Source organism: Bos mutus, chromosome 3 (genome assembly GCF_027580195.1).
Source record: "Bos mutus isolate GX-2022 chromosome 3, NWIPB_WYAK_1.1, whole genome shotgun sequence".
NCBI lineage: Eukaryota > Metazoa > Chordata > Mammalia > Artiodactyla > Bovidae > Bos > Bos mutus.
The window spans coordinates 79,815,967-79,837,768 of NC_091619.1; the positions used below are offsets into that span (position 1 = coordinate 79,815,967).

Here is a 21,802-nt window from a genome sequence, read left to right on the forward strand (position 1 = left end):
CACACAGTCAGGAAAAGAGACAAGGAACTGTCCCCTCTGTTCCTGGGATGCAAGAGATATTATAGTAGGAAACACGGATACTCCAGAACTGTCTTCCAAATGCTAGATTCCCACTGGGAATGGTTGAGGACACTGTCTATCTGGCTGAAGTTTTAGGCAGGAAATGAGCATTTGGAAGGCACCCCAAATTCTCTCTTTTCTCGCTTGAGCTAAACTGCTGTCACTTGTACCCTATTGGGATCTAAGAAGGCATCCCTCTAGTTTGGTTGGGGTCATTAAGTGTAGAGGAAGGTAGGAGACAAAACTGAGACCTACGGCAGGGGTGGGGTGGGTGGGTAGAGGTTAATATCTGCACCAGGTTGGGTATGATTAACTCAATGTCCCCATATTAGCAGAACATTCATCACAGGAAGTCCTGCCCTCAAACTCATCTTGAGGTTTCCCTACAGGTGTCATTCAGTTTCCAGGTGAGAGAGGGCTACCAGGTACTTTTAAATATGTTGCTTCATTTAATCGTCACAAGAGCCTCTCTGGATATGTATTGTCATTTCCAGTTTTCACAAACAAGGAGGGGCAAAGGATCAGAAACTGAATAATTTGCCCAAGGGAACTGTCCCAACTCCTATGGTATTTATTCTGCCTAGAATTGCTCCCCTGACAAATGCACCTTAGAAACTTCAACTCATCCTTTAAGCCTCAAATCTACTACCACGCCTCTGTGAAGACTTTCTCACTGTACCTTCCACTCTCAAGTACAGCCTGCCATGCTCTTGCGCCTTCAGTACCTGGCACATAACTCCCTCACAACACCAAACACACTGTGGTGGTGGTTTAGTCTCTCGGTTGTGTCCAATTCCTATGACCCCATGGACTGTAGCCCGCCAGGCTGCTCTGTCCATGGGATTTCCCAGGCAAGAATACTGGAGTGGGGTTCCCACGTCCTTCTCCAGGGGATCTTCCCAACTCAGGGATCAAACCCTGGACTCCTGCATTGCCAGCAGATTCTTTACCTCTGAGCCACCAGGGAAGCCTAGTTTGTCTGCTTATTCCTGTCCACTTCCACTTCTAGACTATTTCCTGAGGTCAGGAATATATATATCCCAAGTACTTATAGCACAAGTACTGATAAGAGAAGTAAGCACATAATAGATGTTTAATGATAATAAATGTATTGGCAATAAACTATGGCTTTAAGTTAAATGCTGGAATATACTTATTTTCCATACACTTCATAATTCATGATTTCGACTCTAGTTCAAAATCTCACGTTAGTGGACCTGCCCGTTCTTAGTCGGTTAACGTTCCTTGGCTTGAGGGCGGAACCAAGGTGTTGCGTTAACTTCCTGGCCTGCCACCACTGCTTACATATGAGCGAGCTTGAGTAGGTAGGTTCTGTTCTAAGGAAAATTAAGCTCCAGCAACCTCGGTGGAACAGATCCAGAAGCAACACCGGGCAAAGACTAGCCTTTTCAAAGGCCTGAGCCCCAGCAACCAGGCGGCGCTAGGGCAGAGGGCAGAAGCTCTGTCCCAGAAAACTAGGGGATGCGGAACGAGCCCTGGAGCGCCGTACCACCAGAGGGGAGGGTGCCCAAAGCCTGGGGCTCGCAGCCAGCGGGCAGCGCCAGTCCCAGACGGGAATAGCAGGCAACCCAGCGGGATGCAAGGAGGGTTCTGAGCAAGGCGGCGGCCTCTAACCTTTCAGGGTTAAGGTGACTGCGCTCGGCTCGGTAACTGTATCTTCACAGGCAAAAAAGGTTAATGTAAATGTCAGAGGCCCGGACGACAGCAGGGGTAGGGGAAGAGCGGAGAGGAGGAAAGAGAAGGGTGGGGCAGGAGGCAGAGGGCCGGGCCTCCCAAGGTCAAGCCCTGCCCGCAGCCTCGCGCCTCCCGGCCCAGCCAGGGCGGGGTAGGGGTGGGCGAGGGATGGGAGGAGCGGTCAGAAGAGCAGTTCTGCTGCTCCCCTTGGCCACTCTCCCGCCCGGGGCGACCCACGCCCGGCCGCAGGCTAGGAAGAGAGAGCGCCGAGGAGCTGGGGGTGGAGACTCGGCGGCCGCGCGCGCGGAAGTGGCCCCGTGGGAGCGCGCGCGGCAGGAGGCGGACGGGCAACTGGGGCGACCGAGGAGCGGGCACGTCCCTTACCCCGTTGGCGGCGGCGATGCGGACGATGAGCTGGATGGCCTCCTTCATGTAGAACCTGCCGTCCCCGCCCACCACCAGGGTGGCCTCCTGCCGCTGCGCCGGCTCCACGGTGGAGATGATACTCTGGATGAAATTCTCGGCATAGTTGGAGCTGCTCTGAAACACCTTCACCCGCTTCCGCAGCCCGCTCGTGCCCGGCTTCTGGTCTTGGTACGCCTTGGTCTTAACGGTCACGATCTTCACCATGGTGGCGACTTGCTTCCTGGGGCCCAGCGGACTCTGCCAAGCGAGGGGCGGCCGGAGCTGTGGCTGCAGCTGCTCTGGGATGAGGGCGCGGACGGGGTCGGGGCCACGCCGGTTGTGCTCGTCCCTCCTCCTTAAAGGGACAGGGGACGGGCCCTCCGCTGCCAGCCCACCTCCTTGCAGGTCCTAGAGGGAGGGGAATGGGGAGCGCCCACCCCCAGCCTCCTGTGAGATGGGTGGAGCCTCTCTTTTACCCTCTCTTGTCGACCAATCCACAGTAAAATGAAATCCACAACTCCTCCCCTAAGTGGAAGAGCAGAGGTTGGGTAGGGACTGGGTCACAGGGCAAGGACTTAAGGCAAAGTGGGAAAAATACAGAGCAGGGACAGGCGGACTAAGACTTGGGAAGGTTCCTCTTAGGATTTTTCCACTTTTTGATGGTGTGAAAGCAATAAGTAGAATCCTTATTGCTTCTAATCAGATCAGATCAGATATGCCGGACCTCTAATTTTGATCTTTTACCGGGCCAGCAATATGCAGTAGGTACTCTCTGTGCTCTGGTGATGTTGAGCTGTGTGAATCCAGCTGAGCGAACCAAGCTCCAGCTCCCAGTCAGCCACCTACCTGATCAAGAGGATGAACAAGCAATACACGTAGAACCCTTCTGTACCCATACAACCATTCTGTTTTTCACTTTCAGTACAGTATTAAATAACATGAGACATTCATGTAATGAACAGGCTTTCTGTTAGACGAATTTGTCCACCTTCAGGCTAAAGTATTTTGAGCACGTTTAAGATAAGCTAGGCTAAGCTACCGTGTTTGATGGATTAGGTGTACTAAATGCATTTCCCCCTCATGATCATATTTTCAACTTCCAGTGGGTTTATCAGGAGGTAGCCCCATTGTGAGTGGAGGAAGCTCTCTACAACATTTCCTGTGGTTAAGCTGGAGTTTCATGCATAAATAACTTTCTGGAAGCACATTCTGAGCAAGGGAAGTGCCAGCCTTCACTAGATTTTGATTTTTTAATCTTTCTATTCTCTCTCTAAACATTAGGGTATTTGTAATATCCCCCTTGCCAACGCAGGAGGCGCAGGAGAGGAGGGTTTGATCCCTAGGTGGGGAAGATTCTCTGGAGGAGAAAATTGCAACCTGCTCCAGTATTCTTGCCTGGAGAATCCCATGGACAGAGGAACCTGGCGGGCTACAGTCCATGAGGTCACAAAGAGTCAGGCGTGACTAAGTGACTGAACACCCCCGCATGTTAGAAAAAGGAAGCAACTCCAAAGGTCTAATTTGACCTACTGCTTTCCACCTGTTTACTGGTGGGCCACACACTACTTCCTCTGGTTAGGGTGGCTACAATAATAGGTAATATTTATCGAATATAATGTTTCTAAAGTAGAGGTTTTATAATTTTCACAATTTTATACTCACAAAGCTGAGATTTAAAAAGTAAAATGACTAGTCAAGACCACAGAGATAAGTACATGCAGGAGGCCAACACAGGTGGGTGTGGCTCCCAAACCAGAGCTCTTACAGTGATTTGCCTGCATGTCACCAGGGAGAACTAGGAAATGTACAAGAAGGCTTGAGAAATGTATGTACAAACACATACATTATTACCACCAAAATACATCAGTTATTCACATAGTAGAAAATTGGTGAAGAGATCAAGAACTGAGGTGGCCATAAAGGGTTGGAGGATACAGAGTCAGTAAAAATCTTGATTGTTAAGTAGGAATCATCAGTCTTTCTTTTAGGCTCAGCATCTCCCTTGATTTAGTGAGAGTGACTGTCTCCTCTGCTTGAGAAATGTGTCATTTACAAGATGTGTTAACTGGGGAAAGCTCAATATCTGTGGGCATCTGCTTCTTTACTGTAAAATAGAGACAAACCCTATCTTAGAATTTCTACAAGAATTAATGGGGTTTTGTATGTCAGTAGTTCTCAATCATGGGTACACAGTAGACTCACCTGAGACACTTTAGAAACTACCCATGTTCTGGTCCAAATCATAATTGGACCAGATTCAGTCATGATCAACTGGTGTAAGTAAATCAGGTGGCCTGGTGCCTGAAACACAGAGACCCAAACATAGAGGTCAAAAAATATTAACTTCCTTTCCACAATTCCAAAACCAAAGCTTATTGTTAACCTGTGAAATTGATTATACTCATGGCCATTTAATGGTTAATTGGTATAGCTTGATCCAGGAGGGAGGCTGAATGATGCAAATAGTTGCTGACTCTCAGCAATCAAGTGTTCATATACAGGTTGATATAGGTGTCATGTGGATATAGATATGGGTTTTAATGCAGCCACTACAGATAAATTTCAGAGGTAAATAACATGTGAAAACTAAATTCTGGACAACTGATATTGATTTCTAATATTTACACAGAAGTTCACAAAGTTTACAGAGTTGTTGTTCAGTAGCTAAATCATGTCCGACTCTCTGCAACCCCGTAACTGCAGCACACCAGGCTTCCCTGCCCTTCACAGTCTCCTGGAGTTTGCTCACACTCATGTCCATTGAGTTGGTGATGTCATCCAACCATCTCATCCTCTGTCTCCCCCTTATCCTCTTCCTCAACCTTTTCTAGCATTAGGGTGTTTTCCAGTGAGCTGGCTTTTCACATCAGGTGGCCAGAATATTGGAGCTTCAACTTCAGCATCAGTACATCATTCAGTGTAGTATCATCTTGTGAATTAAGTAGTATAATCAACCCCATTTTATAGGCTAGTGCATTGAGAATAGAATGGTTGGCTGTAATCAAGTTTACTTGATTCCACAAAATGAAATATAACATAGAATCACTGAGTCTTAGAAATACCTACCTCTCAGAGTTGTATGGATTAACTGACATACTGAATATAGAGCTGTTTGCACAGTACTAATTCCTGCTCAATAAGTGGTCACTCATTATAAAACAGTGAACTCAACTTCACATCACATGCTCTTTCTCTATTCTTCCCTATCTTTGGAACTAGGATGGGAATTTTCATTTACAAGGAATTGTCCCATATTTCTCTCACCTCACAAGATGTAATAATTTAATAATTGGCTTTAGCTACATAACAAATCACTCTTGAATGTAGATGGTCACCATTTATTATTATTATTGCCTGTGGTTTTATGAGTTAACTGGCTGGTTCTGCTGACCTGGGCAAGACTCTGCTGTCCCTGACTGTGCTCCTGTGGCACAGTCTCCAATCTCTGTGCCTCCTGGTAACCTCACCTTGATGTAATCCCCTTATGTTACTTTTCTTACCGTGTAACACATCACCACAGAGGCAGTGACTTAAAACAATGCCCACTTATTATCACAGTTCTATAGGTCAGATGTCTGGGTGGGTTTTGCTGGACTGAATGTTCACAGGCCGTATAAAACAAGGCTGAAATCAGGATATTGGTGAGGCTGGGCTCTTATCTGGAGCTTCTGGGAAGAATCTGCTTCCAAGTTCATTCATGTTGTTGGCAGGATCCATTTTCTTGCAGTTATAACTCAGAGGTCCTTGTTTCTTTGCTGGCTATGAGCCAGGCTCCTCTCTCTATTCCTAGAGGCTGCCTACAGTGAGTGAGTCCTCATGACTGCATTCTCTGCCTCCTCCTTCCACCAAAAGCTAGAGAAAATGCCTGCTTTGTAAAGGGCTTGTATAATTAGATCAGATATACCTGGATAATCTCCCTTTTGCCATGTAACAACAATCGTGGAAATTATATCCCATCATATTCACATGTTCTGCACTCAGAAATTGACCTACAGAGATTTCCAAGTTGTAGTATTGACAAAAGCAGCGGAATGATTCTCATTCCCTCCTGGGTGACAACTGAAGAAGGAAAGGAAGCCACTGGACCTGATCTGCCCATACAAACAGAAATGAGAATTCTCGGCAGTGTGGACCAGAGGCCAAGAGTTAGACAGGATGATCGTGTGCCTCCAGAGACACTGGGTATCAGATGCCAGGTACTCTTCTTCCCCTATGTTTGGCACCATATAAGCTAACTGTACCTAGTGACAGTCCAAGATAGATTATCTCAGGCAAATGAAATAGAAATCAAGATGAATTCTAGAAAAAAATATTATTTCCTGAACACCTAAATTTGGACTGAGATTTGTGTCTGCTCAAAGAAATCTGATACATATACACAATGGAATATCACTCAGCCAGTAAAAGGCATGAAATAGTGCCATTTGCAGAGATATGGATGGGCCTAGAGAGTGTCATACAGAGTGAAGTAAGAAAGAGAAAAGCAAATATCACATAATATTGCTTATGTGTGGAATCTAGAAAAATGATACAGATGAACTTATTTGCTTGCATATCAGAAACAGAGTCACAGATGTACAGAACAAACATAATTACCAAGTGGGGGGGGTGGGATGAGTTGAGAGATTGGGATTGACATATATGCACTATTATGTATGAAATAGATACCTAATGAGAACCTACTGTATGGGATAGGGAACTCTATTCAATGTTCTATGGTTACCTAAATGGGAAGGAAATCTAAAAAAGAGTGGATAAATGTTCCCTCATAGCTCAGTTGGTAAAGAATTCGCCTGCAATGCAGGAGAGCCTGTTCAATTCCTGGGGTGGAAGATCCCCTGGAGAAGGAAATGACAACCCACCCCAGTATTCTTGCCTGGAGAATCCCATGGACAGAGGAGCCTGGCAGGCTACAGTCCACGGGGTCACAAGAGTCGGACACGACTTAGTGACTAAAGAGAGAAAGATAATTGATTTACTCTGCTGTACAGCAGAAACTAACACAACATTGTAAAGCAACTATACTCCAATAAAAATTAATTAGAAAATAAACTGATTAAATAAACTACAATTTATCCATTAAAAATTGTATATATAATATTATCCTACTTGAGCTATTTAATTTCTTTCTTTTAGAAACACATGCAAAGGACTAGAAGAAAATAGATCAACATATATAACAATAATTACTTCTGAGTTGTGGGATAGAATAATTCTTCTATTTTCCTCTGTGCTTTATCTGGATCTTCCATGCTTTGTATACAGAACTTATATTGTTTCTATAGTAATAAAAATACATTTTTTCTTTTTATTACCTCTTTTAAGTGGTAATTCTCATGTTATTTCATTAATAAGTTATCCTTTAGATGGCATCCATTCATTGATTCACTCACTCCACAGATGTATTTTTGAACTGGTACTAAGCACCAGCTCTCTAAGAGGTGTTAAGCATTGCAATTACTAAAACCTGTGCACCCTAGAGCCTGTGCTTTGCAACAAGAAGCCATCACAATGAGAAGCTTGCACAAGTAGCTGCTGCTCATCACAACTACAGAAAGCCCCCACACAGCACAAAAGACCCAGTGCAACCAAAAAATAAATAAATAAATCTTGGGAAAAAAAAGGTGAACAAGTCAGAATAGTCCCTGGTCCCAGAGAGCTCGCAATATGTTAGAGGAGACAAATACTAAATAACAAATCAGAATTAGGATAAATGCTACAAATACCTAGAGGTGATTTAAAATGTAAACAGGAGGATCTATCATTGGAGGGAGTCAGGGAAAGTATCCTGGAGGAGGTGATGTATAAGCTGAGGACTGGAAGGATGAGCAGTAGTTGGTCAGGTGAAAAAGGAGGAAAGAACATTTCATTCCATGAGAGGGAATGTTAAGGGGGCAGGTTTGAAGTAAGAAGGAAATTCTGTCATCAGAGATTTAAACTGTAACTGTGTTTACACAGTAAGTGTGTAAAGTGCAATCAGTGTAACTGTTCACACACTGTAAGTGTGTAAAGTGCAATCAGTGTAACTGTAACATAGAAACTGAGGGACAGACGGCCTGATCATGTCTGGCCTTCTAGATGGTGTCAAACATTGGAATCTTTATCATAATAGCAACAAGCAATCAAAAGTTTTTTTTTTTTAATTGGAGGGTAATTGCTTTACAATGTTATGTTGGTTTCTGCCATATAACAATGTGAATCAGCCACAAGTATACAAATATCCCCTCCCTTAATATACATAATATAAAAATCATTACTTTAACCATTTTAAAGCACATTCAGTAGCACTGAGTACTTTAATTGCACAACCATTACCACTATCTCCAGAACCTTTTCATCATCCCAAACTGAAACATTGTACCCATTAAATAATATCTCATTCCTCCCTCTCAACCCTTGGGAACCATCATTCTACTTTGTCTCTATGAATTTGGTTATTCCATTCTCATATAAGGGGGATCATACCATACTTTTTCTTTTGTGTCTGGCTTATTTAACATAGCAAAATGCCTTCAAGTGTCATCCCTGTTGTAGCATGTCAAGAGTGTTTTAGGCAGAGAAATACTATGATCATAATAGCATTTTTAAGAGATCCCTCTGTCTGTTGTGTGGATGAGTAAAAGAATGTGGATGAAGTGAAACCAGATTGGCAAGTTGAAAACCGTAGTGGGTGGATTATACTAGATGGAAGTCAATGGAGATGTATAGGAGTGAATAGACTCAAGAGATTTTCAGAAAGTAGAGTCAACAGAACTTCCTAATAAACTATATGAATAGGGTATACACCTAGCGAAAAGGAGTAGTGTCTCCTGGCAATCTGGGACTGGAACCACTATAAAAAATGTGGGGTTGGAGGGTAGTATGGCATAGTCATGAATTCTGTTTTAGATATGCAGGGTCTGAGGTGCCTGTCATGCCTCCAAGAGGAGTAATAGAGTAAGGTTTTAGACATAGAGGTCTAGAGTTTAGAAATGAGACCTGGTCAAGGGATATGAATTTATATCCCATTAGCATATAGATAACATTTGAAAACATGAGATGAATGAGGTCACCTAGGGAGAGAATATGGGGCAGCGGTGGGCGGCGGGGGGGTGGGCGGGAAGAGTCTAACACCAAGCTCTGACATACTTCAACACTTAAAGGCCAAGAACTGCAGTGTGAAAAAGTCTTTTCTTAACTTTGAAAGAGAACTTTAGGAACATCAATCCAGCAGGAAGATTCAGACGTGTTTCTTCTGTATGCCATCCATACACCTGAATTCAGACCTATTAGGTTAATTCAAAGGCAAGGAAGGTTTACTCCTTTTTAAAAAAATATAATTTTATTTATTTTTGGCTGTGTTGAGTGCTTCAGTAGTTGCAGCACATGGGCTCAATAGTTGAGGCTCCCAGGCTCTGGAGCACAGGCTCAGTCGTTGTTGTGCATGGGCTTAGTTGCTCCGCAGCAACTAAGATCAGGGATCAAACTCATGTCTCCTGCACTGGCAGGTGGATTCTTTACCAATGAGCCACCAGGGAAGCCTGAAGATTTGCTTCTTAAGTAAGTTATTAACATGCCATTTAGAAACCTTCCTAAACCAAATTATCTTGAATTTTGTTAGGTTTGATCTAGGTCAAGGAACAAGCAGTTGGCGATTCTGTGAAAGAGTTGAATGATTTCTCTGTTTACATATACATGTGCATATAAATAGGAAGTTGGTTAAATTGTTGCTAAATAAGTGTACAATACTTGGTCAAATTCCATTTCCAAATACAGTGTTCATTAAGGCAGCTTTACCTTCACCTTTCACAAATCATCGTTTGCATTCCAACTATAATGATTTAAAGAAATATGTTTGCTATAGGATAGCAATCTTTGATGACTTCAACAAATTGCAAATAATATGCATACGGAATTTATAATGAAAAAGACATGTATAGAATTTATAGTGGAAACACTGGGTAGTGAAGTGGGTGATTAGTGGCACTAGCCATTTAACATGTATATGACTTATACATAAACTGATTATCAAAATAAAAAATACTGAAAAGTAATCCATTAACAACACATACACAAGGCCTTGGAGAAGGCAATGGCATCCCACTCCAGTACTCTTGCCTGGAAAATCCCATGGATGGAGGAGCTTGGTAGGCTGCAGTCCATGGGGTCGCTAAGAGTCGGACACAACTTAGCGACTTCACTTTGACTTTTCACTTTCATGCATTGGAGAAGGAAATGGAAACCCACTCCAGTGTTCTTGCCTGGAGAATCCTAGGGATAGGGGAGCCTGGTGGGCTGCCGTCTATGGGGTCACACAGAGTCGGACACGACTGAAGCGACTTAGCAGCAGCAGCAGCAGACAAGGCCTTAGAAACTAGCACCTATATGGCATACAATAAAAATATGTATCATACTGTTGTTTAAAAACAAAACACAACCCTTTGTGTACACTCAACTTCCTATCTGGTGGTGTCAAGTAATGGTGTAACACTATGTATTGAGGAATATTGGGCTGGTCTCCGGTTTAGGCCTAGAATGGTGACTCAAATCTCTCTCCTACCTAAGAGTTCTTCCTGGCCTGTAAGGCAGTCCCTCAATGATGACAAATCTGATGAAATAGGTACGTTGTAGATAATCTTCTACAAGAATTTTCAATTATTTGTAGCTGTCAGGTAACTATTAACAATTGATGATTCCACATCCCCAAGCAAATTAATACTGAATAACACAGCAAATATCATGTTTGTTCTTTTGTTAAACCTAAATCATAGATTCTTTATGGCTGTAGAATTAGTTCATTATGTTAAATTTTGATCTACTTATAATTTGCTAAAATAACTTGTTTCTACATGTGTCAGTAATAGAAAACCATTTAAAATTTACTCTATTTACACCTGTAAATTATTTAAGTGCTTAAAATTTATTTGAATAAAAGTTAAAGTCATCTGTAGTCAATGATTCTGAAATTGTTTTTGTTGTTGTTTACTCACTATATCATGTTTGACTCCCTTGCGACCCATAGACTGTAGCCTGCCAGGCTCCTCTGTCAGTGGGATTTCCCAGGCATGAATACTAGATTGAGTTGCTATTTCCAGGGCATCTTCCCAACCCAGGGATCAAACCCGCATCTCCTGCATTTCAGGTGGATTCTTTACCTCTGAGCTGCCAGGGAAGCCTAGGCAACAGCTTAGTGACACCAAATGCATGATCCATTAAAGGAAAAATGGATTAATTGAACTTCGTCAAACACTTGCTCTCCATATGACACAATTTGAATGAAAAGGCAAACTATGGACTAGGAGAAAATATTTGCAAATCACATATCCAACAAAAACTGTATCCAGAATTTATAACGGATCTCCAAAACTCAATGGTAAGAAAACAACTCAATTTAAAATAGGTAAAGACTTAGGAGATACTCATTAAAGAGGATTTACACAGATAGTAAAGAAGCATATGAAAAGTTGTTCAATATCATTGGCCATTAGGGAAATGCAAATTTAAACTACTGTGAAATAACACCACACATCTATTAGAATGACTGGTATAAAAAATACTGACAAACTAAGTGGTAATGAGGTTGCAGAACAACTGGAACTCTCATACAGACCTGGTAGAAATGCAAACTAGTAGAGTTTTTTCCAATCTGGAAAACACTTTGCCAGTTTCTTTAAAAAGTCAAACATACACTTAAACATATGATAAAGTAATCTAACCTCCAGGTATTTACCCTAGAGAAATGAAAACTTAATTCACGGAAGAACCTATACCTGAATGTTTACAGCAGCTCTGTTAATATTGCCGAAAACTGGAAATAACCTAGCAGATGAATGAGGAAACAATGGTACGCCTTTATGATGAAAAACTACTCACCAATAAAAGGAACAAACTACTGATACACCAACTTGGATAATTCTCAAAAGCATTATGCTGAATGAAAAAGATTCAGTCTCAGAAGGTTACCTAATACACGATCCCATATGACAGTCTCAAAAAGAGAAAACCATAGTGATGGAAAACAATCAGTGATTGCCAGGAACTGGGAGAAAAGAGCTGGGAGGAGAGGAGGATGTGACAATAAGGGATAGTACAAGGGAGTTTTTGGTGCTGAAACTACCCTGTATCCTGACTGTGGTGGTGGTTAAATGAAGCTATACATGTGCTAAATTAATAGACATGTATAACCTCACTCTTCCCCCCACAAAAGGTCAAATTTATTGTACAATAATTACTTTAATACAGAACTAAAATTTTATAGAAAAAAGTATTAGTGTTAAAATAGAAGTGTAAGAAGTATAATAATTTCTTCTTGATTGAGGAAAGATTTTAAGGGCTTCATGAAGAATGAAACATTTTTAAAAATGTATGTTAAAGGCCCAGTGGGTAATATTTGTTCACAATCTATCTTCTCTGATAGGCTATCTAATGAGAGCAGGAACAAAGTCTAGCTTGTTCACTTCTGTATATGTAGTAAATAAAGCATTGCTCTATACATATTAGGCAATCAATAACTATATGACTATGGACTTACTGCCTATGATATTACTATCAGAGATACAATACAGGAAATTCTAGGAAAAGTGAAAAGCATGAGAAAATGCCTGAAATTTCCTTCATCCTCCTCCCCTCACCCCCAACTTCTGAATCCCTCTTATCCTTTCAAGGTCGAAGTTCATTTCCCTAAATCTTCCAGCCACACTAATCTTTCTAACTTGTCCAAACTGTTTCTACGAAACATAATCTCATTTTAGTACAGCACTTCACAATAAAGTCTATGACTCATTTCCTTTAATAGTTATTAAAAGGTGCCTTTTCCCATTATTTAATTTTAAAAATATTATATTGCATGACTGAAAACAAATCAAAGCACTACTTGGCTTCAAACCACAGTTCTTTCATTCCTTCAAGCCTCCAAGAGAATCTTATTGTCCTCCCCTCAGATTGAGCATGTCTTCCCTTCCCTCTTCAGTTCCCATACCCTACCTCATCACTCAGTTCAGTCGCTCAGTTGTGTCCAACTCTTTGCGACCCCATGAATCGCAGCACAACAGGCCTCCCTGTCCATCACCAACTCCCGGATTTCACTCAGACTCACATCCATTGAGTCAGTGATGCCATCCAGCCATCTCATCCTCTGTCGTCCCCTTCTCCTCCTGCCCCCAATCCCTCCCAGCATCAGAGTCTTTTCCAATGAGTCAACTCTTTGCATGAGGTGGCCAAAGTACTGGAGTTTCAGCGTTAGCATCATTCCTTCCAAAGAAATCCCAGGGCTGATCTCCTTCAGAATGGACTGGTTGGATCTCCTTGCAGTCCAAGGGACTCTCAAGAGTCTTCTCCAACACCACAGTTCAAAAGCATCAATTCTTTGGCGCTCAGCCTTCTTCACAGTCCTTCTCCACAGTGACCTCATCACTAGTTTATGCTTAATGATCAGTGTATACTAATTTAAGATTTAATATTACTCTTAATAAGATAACATGCAATTCATTTCCTCAGCTCTTTCTTCTCCTGAAGACAGATATCATGTCTACTACTTCTGTATTGTAAATAATACGTGTGCTAGATACTTGCTAATTGTATTAATAAGTCCTTGTATACCGGTCACCAGTCTACTTGACTTCCAAAACAGTCACTGCTTTGCTAGGAAGAAAACAATTCTTTTTAAGAAGCTAAATCCAAACAATTTTTGCAACAGATGTTTATAAAAGACACAGAGATATGTACTTTTTAGTAATGCTGCATATTTATATCTGTAATTACCAAAAAGGTTACAATGCTGGTATTCTGTAACTGGCACTACTGTATTTCTATTGTATGCTGACACTAACCTCATACAGATAATTGAAATTAAGCTGGCCTTGAGTTTAAGTTAAATTGTAAAATAAAGAATAAAGTTAAGAATATGTATAAAATATTGAATGTTTACCAATTGTTTCTAAAAGAAAATTTTAAATACTATTTTTAAATTTTGGGGAATGTAACCATACTTCTAACCAATTTATAATATGTTGGTCTTCTTTTTAACATCTATGTATACCTTTAGAAATGTATTATGTAATTTTTTTTTCTCTCCATTTGTGAATCACACATTTTGGGACCACACGCTGCATACCAGTGTTCTAATCCATTTGAGTGAAATACTAATTTCATTATGTCTGGGGTGACTGTATAATTTGTTGTTCAAACTGGGTAACTTTGAACGATGAAAAGGAGGATATCAATAACTGTTATAATTATTCCTGCTGGGTGGTATAAACTAGGACTGTGGTAGGCGCAGTGGGAGGTAGGGTCATCTGAGTCATTTCACTCCCATCTGTAACCTCAATGCCTTCCATCCCCAATGAATAGAACTAAATTTTTAACTTGCCATCCAAGAACTTCGTATCAACCCTTTGTGTTTCTCTGATGGGTGTACTCACTGATCTCCTCACATCCTTTACTTAAACTTTTCTACCCTTGCACCTTTGCTTACATTATTCCCTCTCCTTAAATGTTGGAATGCAAGGAGATCCAACCAGTCCATTCTAAAGGAGATCAGCCCTGGGATTTCTTTGGAAGGAATGATGCTAAAGCTGAAACTCCAGTACTTTGGCTACCTCATGCGAAGAGTTGATTCATTGGAAAAGACCCTGATGCTGGGAGGGATTGGGGGCAGGAGGAAAAGGGGACGACAGAGGATGAGATGGCTGGATGGCATCACTGACTCAATGGACCTGAGTCTGAGTGAAATCCGGGAGTTGGTGATGGACAGGGAGGCCTGGCGTGCTGCGATTCATGGGGTAGCAAAGAGTCGGACACAACTGAGCGACTGATCTGATCTGATACCATTTCACCAATCTAGTCCCTGTACAAATTTTAAGTAGAATTTCTCTCTCCTATTTCCTGTAAAACTCCCCTACTTTAGTCTACTGGGATTACTTTCTCTTCTCTCTGAACTCCTAAACACAGATTGATCACTTGACTTACACTTGTAAGCTTGCGTTGATAACATTTTAATTATCTGGTAACTCTCAGATGGATTTCAGATTCCCCAAAGACACCTTTCCTATCTTAAACTCCCTTTTGGTACTTCATTCTTTCTCTCACTCTTATTATCTAGATAAGAAACTCTGGAGGTGATGTCAAAATGAAGGAAGGGATTCTAGAGGCCAAAGATTACAAGAAGTAATCTCCACTGAGGTGGGTCCTGGTACATGGGTGGACCTGAGGTGACTGGAGAGATAGACAATGTGGCAAACTGCATGGCTGCACCAATAGTTATTAAAAAGGGAGTTTGGGTGAACTGTCATATAAAAGTGGGTCATGCAGAAGAGAGTAAGTAGGCTGGGAACAAATCACGGGAAAATTTGGGAGGAACGTGGCTGTAGAATTCTAAATATTGTCTAGTCCTGGATATTTGCTATTTAAAATGTTCCACAGTCCAGAAGTACTTGTATCACCGAGAGCTTACTAGAAACACATATTCACAGGCTTTGTTCCACATCCGAGTCAGAATCTTTGTATTAATGAGATCACTACACAATTCCTTTGGGACACACTGGCTTAGGAAATCTGTTTGTCTTTGATGTAGATTTTATGGTTAAGTTGGGTCCTGGCACACGGGTGGATCTCCCTGAGTTGACTGTTCAAGGATGCTCCTCCAGATATCCAGTAATAAGGGTGGGTTTGTTAAATGCTGAAATCATTTTAATTCCCCATTGGTTCCTGAGTACTTCAAATGATGGTGTAGGTCTTGTACAGGCTTTTACAAAGGTGGGGAGGGAGGAGATTTGAGCTCTATGTGTGTTAGAATGATATTTTTCAGATAATAAACTGTGACTTAATATGAGTGAGGTGGAGAAAAATGGAAATAATCTAATTATGGATGAACCAGAGTTTACAAGTGTGTTCACGTCATTAGGATCTGTAAGATTTTGACCTCAAGTATATTCTTACTAGTTTTAAGTGCTTCAGGACAGGAAAACAGTTGGCCATCCAGTTTTACTAAACACTTCCTTGTGTACAAATATAAGATGCACTACTTGAAGGAGCTAGAATTGCACTGTGGGAAGAATTTAGGATACTTCTCTATATAAACTCTCAAAGATGAAGAGCTTGGCCTGTATCAAAAATTAAATAAATTTTTGTTGAGAGTACTTCTAATACTTTCTTTGTAAGCTTTTATAAGCTTTGTAAGCTTTCTTTGTGTATAAATAGAGAATGTATTTAATCAGAGTTGGAGCTACATATAGCCACTTACCCACCTTTTTCCCTTTGTAGAATAGAAAACTTTGCTATCCAAATCTTTAAGTAAATTTGGTTACGTTTTTCTTGTTGCTTTCATTATTAAATTAGAAATGACACTTAACTAGTTAAAATTTACTTAACAAGAAAAAAAAATGAAGTCACAGGTTGAAAAAGACTAATGATAAATTTCTGATAAAACATTAGTTGTATTGAACTATAGGAAAAAAGCAACATATAGAACATAACAAAATTCAGTGTATGGTGTTAAACACATTGTTTTCACTACAGATATAACAAACTCAGAAACATGGAAACCTTTCAACATTATTAATTTTACTCTTAAATAAATCTTTTCCCTCCCATGAGTTGATCTAACTAGTCTTCAGCAGACTTTCTTTTTTCCAGTGATCCCTATACAATTTGTCATAAAATTTTTTTAATGAAAAAAAAAGAGTAACTTTTTTAAAAGTACAAATCAACAGGGTCAAATATCACAAATATATGCAGCTTGTGAATTATTCATAAGAATTGAGAATGTCTATTCTTCTTCTTCTTCCTTAGATAACAATTAACCATAGTTAGTATGTATACACTTCAATTAAAACCCTTTACCCTTTAGATTTTCAGCAACCATTCCTAGTTCCTGGCCCCTAAATTGTGTCTCTGCATGAATCTCATCTACCTTCCCTAAATCAATTCCATTATTTGCCTCTTTTTTATTCAAATCCTTATTTAGTTCTTATTTTTTCCAGAAAGTAAACTAGCCTGAGTAGCAAAAATAAGCTTTATAATCCCATGTAAAGCTAGCAGGGCTATCGTCTTTATACTGTAACTTCATGAAGAAGTGAAAGAGCTGAAGATTTAGTATCCAGTTTACAAACCAGAAATAATCTTTTATCCGTTCTCTAAAAAGAATGGGTGTGTATATATATATATATATATGATACAACTGATTTCCCCAAAGCCATCTTAGAAGTCATAAAGGATTTAACCCATTGCTGAGAAATATCAGTCAGCTTCTGTCTCTGTATCTCTCTCTCTCTCTCTGGCATATGCGTATACTAATGAATAAGGAAATAATATGCTCACCCTCTGGTGGTCAAAACCAGAAATACATTCCCACTTTCCTGGATTATATCCAAAATATGATCAGTGTGGTGGATTAAGTTTCTGCTTCATATTTAACCTACACCAAAAATAGATCTTAAAAAAGGTCACTGGCTTAAAAAAATAGGTCACTACAAATGTAATGGAAAAATCAATAAATTATTAAATATAGTAATTTAAGAATTACTTATGGCAGCATTTGATATTTAACACTTATTTGGTTTTAAAATATTGGAACTGTAGAATTTTGGAGCAGGAAGGAATTACAGTGAGTTAAGAGAGGATGTGGAATTTGGGAGAAGGTACAGAAGTATGGTCGGAAAGAAGCTTGAAAAGGAATGGTCAGAGGTTGGAAGAAAATCTGGAAAGCATGGTGTCAGAGAGATCAACAATGTCTTAACACTGGAAAGAAGACTTAAAAATATCCACTGGATTTAATAAGGAAGTTACTGATGTCCTTGGTGGAACAATCACTAGTAGAATTAACTGGAAAGAATGGGAGTCAAGAAAGTGAATATAGACAATTCTTTCAAGTCATTTCCGTGTGAAGGGGAGGACAGAACAATGATAGAGATAGATGGGGAATGAGAGCTTTCTTAAAGATGAAAAGTCAAGAACATGTATAAATAATAATGGGAAAGAAAGCCAATTTTGAGGAAGTGTTTACTGTAGATAAATTTCATCATGGAGACCTTTAATGTAGATACTATGGAGATAGCCAGGGATGGGACTGAGAGCAAAGGAGAGACTTGGGGAACTTAGATTGTCTTTTTTGTAAGTTTAATCCTTGTGATTTTAAAATTAAACAACATGCAAAGTTACCTCTAAAAATAATAGTCAATGTGTACAGAACTACCCTCAAAAAAGGAAGCACCTTTAAAGAAAACATTTTTACATGTTAATCAACAATATTTTGGTTGAACAAAGAATCACTATCAACCTGTGAGTCTGGTATTTCAGGACTTGAATTAAACTTTTCTGGATATTTTAGTACCACAGTACTGAAGTAATCCTTTAAAAAAATCATTTATTTCCAAAAATGGAAAAGTTACATTCATTAACTAGCTGATACCCTTGGATTTTCATTCACTTGGAAGAAAGATTAACTTGAAACAAAATACCTTTCAACTGAATAACTGAAGATGGAACCATGATAGCTGGGTTTTTTCCCCTTCTAATAAGAGTGAAAGGCTTGGTATGTCTAAGTGGTAACAGTGGTGGAAGATAATGTTTAAGTGCTCACTATTCTTTCCTGGGCCTCCATCTTCCAATGTTACCTATCATCCTGTTATACAAAGTCTTTTTAAAACTGGGAGTAGAGATAGCAACTTTATCACATACTTTTGGTAGCACAGCCAATTTATGTCCTGCAAGTCAATACTTTGTGAAACAGAATATAGGGCCACATTTATTTGACTTATAAGGCATTTGGCAATTAATGTTTTTTGAATTGTATTCCTTATTTTTTTGGCCATGCCCTGCGGCATGCAGGATCTTAGTTCCTCCAACCAGGGATTGAACCCATGCTCCTTGCAGGGGAAGCATGGAGTCTTAAACCCTAGCCTGCCAGGGAAGTCCTGCATTACTTTTTAAGATATCACTCGAAGAACTCAAACTGCTAGGTAATGACAACCCATTTTACAGACATCCAATAAAGGGCCAAAAATCCAAGTGACATTTAAACTATGTGCTAGCATGTGCTGGGTAAAAATAATACACTGGTATTCATATTTCAAAAGTTGACATTTACTAGCCAAGTATTCTGTTACTGATATGGCTACACAGTTTTTAATTGCTTAATATAGTTTTTCATGCACTGTACTACTTCATTAAATGCTCTTCAGATTTAATGCCTATTATTTCAAAATAATTTCATTAAAAATAATTACAAGTAAATCCATTAAAAAATTTACCAACAGAACAAAATATTCCCATTGTTGTGATTAGATTTTGACTTCTTTAATACCAAAGGAATTTCTCCAAATTTTGCTTTAATTATATTTTCATTGGAAAACTACAGTATATAATGGCTATTTCTGCATTCACATTTTTTCCTTTTAGTGATTTTTAGTGTGGTCACAAGTTTGACAGCCACAATACACTGATAACATAGCTGAATACAATATTTGAAATAAGTAAGTTACAAAAGTGTGGCAAGTTTTAAAATGTCAGCTCTGAGTGATGGTGCATTTCTCATGTATTTGCATCTGTACCCCAATCAAAACTCAGTGTGTTTATCCTCACTGAGTGAAGATGTATGCCTCACCTAGGTCAGGGTAGGAGCTACTGTGCCTTTCTGCAGACCCGGATTTTCGAGAGCAAGGGTTGAACTCAGGCATTCCATGCAACATGTTGGCAACACAGGGTTTTGCTTTGGTTCGGGTAAAAATGCAATTACTGACAATCACTTATGTGAGCCACCTTATCTCCCAGGGCGTGGGCTAGCACAAGGGCTATTTTAATATCCCTGCATGACATCAGCAGGCAGTTCCTGTACACGTTTCCTTGGACAGGGGGTTGCGGGGTGCCTAGAAATGATGTGCAGTCTTTCAACACACTGTCAGGGTCAGAGATGGAACCAAGATGAAACTCATGGTAAATTTTTTCATCAAAGGTATTAACAGTCCAAGCAACAACCTGCATGCCTTTAAGTTGACCACTTCTTCAAGTAGTCTGGGGATACAAAATTCTTTTGCAGGAGGAAACCTGAAATTCCACATAGATACCATAAAGGTATTACATTTGCTTTAGGCAAATGAAATGTCCATTACCACAAACATGCATTGTGTCCACAGAGTATCACAGTCCAATCTGCATGGCTAAGGTTCCAAGGTTTGTAAATTAATGGCCATTACTACACTATGATCTGTTTGTTTCATCTTATAGATAACTTCTGGCAAGAAAAAGCAAATGATACTATTATTGTTAGTTGAAGAAATTCCATACACATTTTCTTTAGTACATCAGTAGCAGTATTTGCATGGCTTTTGACATCAAGAAAGACTGTGAGATTATGGCTCAGGCACTCTGCCCCAGCTTTCCTGAGGGTAGAGGTCTTCTCATTAGGGAAATTATTTCTGGATCTGTAATCTCCTGCAGGGTTACACTTTCTAATTTGTTCAAAGGTCAAATCACATTGACCAGTCCCATCAGTCCTATCTGCTTCTGCTCTTGTACATTAAGCCAGTGATCTCATTAGAAGTAAACATAACATCCAACTGTTCTCAGACTCACTGGGACTGCCGCAACCAACAGCAGAAACTTGGTCCTGGGGCTTTAGCACTGGCAGAGCCCTGTGGGAGGGCACATGCTCAAGGCTGTGAAGAGGTGCAGCAGGAGATAGAGGCTGCTGGTGAAGAAGCAAGTGGTGAAGGGGCTGCGGGTCACCAGCCAATCAGAGGCAGCAGGAAGGAAAGGGGGCCCTGGAGCTCCCCTGGTCCTCTCACAGTCACATGCCTCTAACTATACGGTGAGGATGGGAGTCCTGGATCCACTGTGCTCCTTGGACAGGCCGGAGTACAGGGATAAAGCACAAGGCACTGGCTACAACTGAGGCATTTATATTCTATTTAAGGATTTTTTTTGATGAATACATCAAGAATGTATAGGATTTTATAGAATTCATTGAGTGTTACTTTTTAAAAGCTTACCTGTAATTTAATTTCAAATTATTAGTCACAAATGAAATATGCCAAGTATCCCATTAAATTAATAAGAAGGCCACACATTAAAAATTATTTCTATTTTAATAATACAGTATATAATAAGGACATGAAATCCAAATGCATACAAATTAAATAGATTATTATGTACATCAGTTAAATTGATTACCTGTAGTGATCAACAAATAACAAACCAAACTTGAAATAATTCTTCTTAGTTTGACAGTCTCAAGCACAGTAATTTCTTAAAAATAGTGTTTAAGATATAAGGGAATACACACAATAATATACCCATTCTTGTCGTTCATTCAGAGGCATTACATGTTGACAGACCTGCACATAAAAACAGAAAGCCTTGACTTTCCTTTTATATACTATAATTTTGGGCTAATTTTTCAATAGGACATTTCTAGAACCTATATAAAAAATATCTCTGTGCAGATAAAATTCTTTAATATTTGTACTTAGCAAGGACCTGCAATCTATAATCTGATTTCCAACAGACTAATCCAGCCTAATTGTACTGTAATACAGTAGCTGATGGTTGGTATTTGTGAAGGTGGGTAAAGAGGGGTGGCAGAAAGGGAAGTAAGTATTATTTCCTCTCTAAGCCTAGAGCATTTTTAAAAATCCTCACTGGAATAACAGCAAAAATAAATTCTCTTTAT

General features: G+C 40.0%; 2 protein-coding genes and 1 pseudogene across 3 annotated transcripts in view; all 3 read right to left on the reverse strand.

The window, feature by feature from the left end:
• Positions 1-2,545, reverse strand: part of PGM1 (phosphoglucomutase 1) — a 67,988-nt gene extending 65,443 nt beyond the window's left edge. Inside the window, exon 1 of the mRNA XM_070367908.1 lies at positions 2,140-2,545. Coding sequence (XP_070224009.1) covers positions 2,140-2,385 — 246 coding nt within the window. The 5' untranslated portion in view covers positions 2,386-2,545. The remainder of the gene's footprint in view (positions 1-2,139) is intronic.
• Positions 2,546-19,603: 17,058 nt separating this feature from the next.
• Positions 19,604-21,030, reverse strand: LOC102276192 (glycerophosphodiester phosphodiesterase 1 pseudogene; annotated as a pseudogene).
• A 170-nt stretch (positions 21,031-21,200) lies between these two features.
• EFCAB7 (EF-hand calcium binding domain 7) overlaps positions 21,201-21,802 on the reverse strand; it is a 56,229-nt gene continuing 55,627 nt past the window's right edge. For both annotated transcript variants that reach the window (XM_070367905.1, XM_005899845.2), the window contains one exon: positions 21,201-21,467. In XM_070367905.1, the coding sequence (XP_070224006.1) occupies positions 21,393-21,467 (75 nt within the window). In that variant the 3' untranslated portion in view covers positions 21,201-21,392. The remainder of the gene's footprint in view (positions 21,468-21,802) is intronic.